Source organism: Chenopodium quinoa, unplaced genomic scaffold, assembly GCF_001683475.1.
Source record: "Chenopodium quinoa cultivar QQ74 unplaced genomic scaffold, ASM168347v1, whole genome shotgun sequence".
Lineage (NCBI taxonomy): Eukaryota > Viridiplantae > Streptophyta > Magnoliopsida > Caryophyllales > Amaranthaceae > Chenopodium > Chenopodium quinoa.
In genome coordinates this window covers 16,988-20,185 of record NW_018743599.1, presented here as the reverse complement: position 1 = coordinate 20,185, position 3,198 = coordinate 16,988, and the positions used below count along the sequence as shown (strand labels likewise).

The 3,198-nt window shown below is 36.5% G+C and overlaps 1 protein-coding gene across 1 annotated transcript; it reads right to left on the bottom strand.

Moving 5' to 3' along the window:
- On the bottom strand, positions 1 to 1,041 carry LOC110682853 (uncharacterized mitochondrial protein AtMg00810-like). Its single transcript, XM_021859196.1, has 3 exons — positions 868 to 1,041; positions 345 to 541; positions 1 to 187 (listed from the first exon to the last, which is right to left on the bottom strand). Exons 1-3 carry the CDS (start codon positions 1,039 to 1,041, stop codon positions 1 to 3), a joined length of 558 nt encoding a protein of 185 aa, XP_021714888.1.
- Between the last annotated feature and the right edge of the window lie 2,157 nt (positions 1,042 to 3,198).

Sequence of the window (3,198 nt, the reverse complement as noted above, 5' to 3'; positions counted from 1 at the left end):
TTACTCCATGGTGGACTGAGCTAAAATAGTTTGTTTCTTAGACTTCCAAGATAAAACTCCACCGGCTATAGAGAAAATATATCCCCTAGTAGCTTTAGAGTCATCTGATAAGGTGTTCCAGTCAGCATCACTATAGCCTTCTAGAACAGCTGGAAACCTTTCATAATGTAACCCTAGGTTCGGTCCTCTTAAGGTATCTCATGACCCTTTCAATAGCATGTCAATGCTCATTACCAGGACAACTAGTAAACCTGCCTAATAATCCAACGACATAGGCAATGTCGGGTCTAGTACAATCAGTGGCATACCGAAGGCTACTAATGACGCTCGCATAATCAGATTACCTAACGGCATTACCAGTGTTCTTAAATAATTTTACACTGGGGTCATAAGGTGTGCTTGCAGGTTTACAGTCAAAGTAACCATATTTCTTTAGGATTTTTTCAATGTAATGAAATTGATCCAAAGAAACTCCATTTTCTGTCCTAGTAATCTTAATCCCAAGGATTACATTTGCCTCCCCTAGATCTTTCATGTCAAACTCAACATTCAACAATAGCATTACGTTATTCATAGCGTGAATAGTTTAGCCAAAAATTAACAAGTCATCCACATACAAACAAACTATAGTGCAAATGTCATTCTCAAATTTTACATATATGCATTTGTCACTACCATTTATCTTAAAACCATGTGAAATGACTAAGTTATCAAATTTTTCATGCCATTGTTTAGGTGCTTGTTTGAGACCATAAAGAGATTATCTAGCTTACATACCAGATGCTCTTTTCCTGGGATGACAAAGCCCTCTAGTTGGTCCATGTAGATTTCTTCTTCCAATTCACAGTTCAAGAATGCAGTCTTTACATCCATCTGATGCACTACAAGATTATAAACAGAAGCAAGAGACATTAGCACTCTAATAGAAGTTACTCTAGTTACAGGTGAATAGGTATCAAAGAAATCAACATTCTCCCTGTGTCTGTAGCCTTTAGCTACCAAACGAGCTTTATACTTATCAACGGTGCCATCAACTTTCATTTTTCATTTCAGGACCCATTTGCAAGCTATTGTCTTGCAACCTGGTGGCAACTCAGTTAGGTGCCAAGTTCGATTAGACTCAAGTGAGTCCATTTCGTCATTTACAGCTTATTGCCATAAGTCTGCATCAACTGAGGCTAAGGCTTCTTGGAGGGTAGATGGATTCTCCTCTACATTGAGAACTTCAAAGTCCGGGCCAAAGTCTTTTGCTACTCTAGCCTGTTTGCTCCTTCTTAGTTCAGGTTCAGCATCCAAGTCTTGTGAGTTAAACCTAACTTCAGGAATAATAGAGGAGGATGAACCCCCACTATTTCTAGATTTAAAAGGAAACTTGTCCTCATAAAAATCAGCATCATTAGATTCAATAATTACACATGCATTTAGATCAAAAAATCTATATGCTTTACTATTAACAGCATATCCAATGAACACACATTCATAAGCTCTACTAGCTAACTTAACTCTTTTAGGATCAGGAATCCTAACATATGCTAGACAACCCCAAGTTCTAAAATAAGAAATATTAGGTTATTTGTTACGAAGAATTTCATAAGGAGAAACCTTACTCTTAGTCTTTGGAACACAATTCAAGACATAACAAACGGTAAGAAGGATTTCACCCCACCAATAATCAGCAGCACCAAAATTTAAGGAAATAGCAACTACTAACTCAGTAAAAAGTTCTATTTTTTCTTATAGCCTTACCCATTCATTTCTGAGAATGAGGGGCAGATCTTTCATGTATGATACCATGTGAATTATAAAATTCTATAAAAGCATTAGTACCATACTTAGTTCCACGATCACTTCGTAACCTTTTTATCTTCTTGTTGAACTGATTCTCAAATTCTGTCACAAACAACTTATTTCAAAAGAATCACTCTTATTTTTCATCAAATAAACACAAGTATAATCAGAACAATCATCAATAAAGGTGATAAAATATCGTTGTCCATTTCTGGTGAACTTTCCGTCAAATTCACAAATATCCAAATGAATTAAGTCTAATGGTTCTAAATTTCTCAAAACCGACTTATGAGGTGTTTTTGTAATCTTAGCCTGACTACAAAAATCACATTTGTCAAAGTCATTAAGTGAAAACTTAGGAATAAGACCTAGATTTCTCATATTTTTGATGAGTCTTTTGTTCACATGACAAAGTCTAGCATGCCAAACATTAATAGTGGAATACAACATATAAGCAGAATCAAAAATTTTATTAATCTCAACATTCAGTTTAAACATACCATCAGTAGCATATTCTTTTCCTACAAACATTCCATTCTTAGTCAAAGTAAACAAATCAGAACCTATGGTTTGTGTAAAACCAGCCTTATTAAGAAGAAAACCAGAGACTAAATTCTTTCTCATTTCCGAAGTGTGCAATACATCCTTCAGAATGAGAGTCCTGCCAGAAGTAAACTTCAACTCAACATTTCCAATACCAGCAACATTAGTGGAATGGGAATCACCCAACAACACTTTCTTATCATCGGTCTTTTCAGTGTATGTTTTAAACATCCGACGATCATAGCAGACATGGCGTGTAGCACTAGTGTCTACCCACCACCCATCTGATCCACCAATAAGGTTTATCTCAGTAATCATAGCCACAAGGGGCTCTTCAATCATGCTTGCCTGCACAATTGCAGGGTTAGGCATGTTCCCGCATTTTCGTGCCATATGACCTAGTTTTCCACACCTATAGCATAGAAATTGACCAAAACCATTCTTAGGAGGATGAGACTGTTGTTGTCCATTGTTCTTTTGAACATTTTGTTTGTTTCTGTTGGAGTTATTCTTCCGGTTCTAAGGCTTGAAATTCTTACCAACAGGCTTGAATACTGCAGCAGATCGCTTAGTAGCATTGTTTGTAGTGACCTATAAGATTTCTTCCTTCTGGTCCTATTTCCTGGATTCTTCTTCTATACGAAGACGAGTGATCAAACTCTCCAAGGAGAATTCCTTAGTCTTGTGCTTGAGATTATTTTTGAAATCTTTCCAAGAAGGGGGCAGTTTGTCAATAATAACAACAATTTGAAATTGTTCATCAAGGGTCATTCCTTCGAAAATTATATCATGGGCAATTTTCTGAAGTTCGTGGGATTGCACTTCCACGGACTTTTCATCAGTCATCTGAAACTTCAGGTACCTACT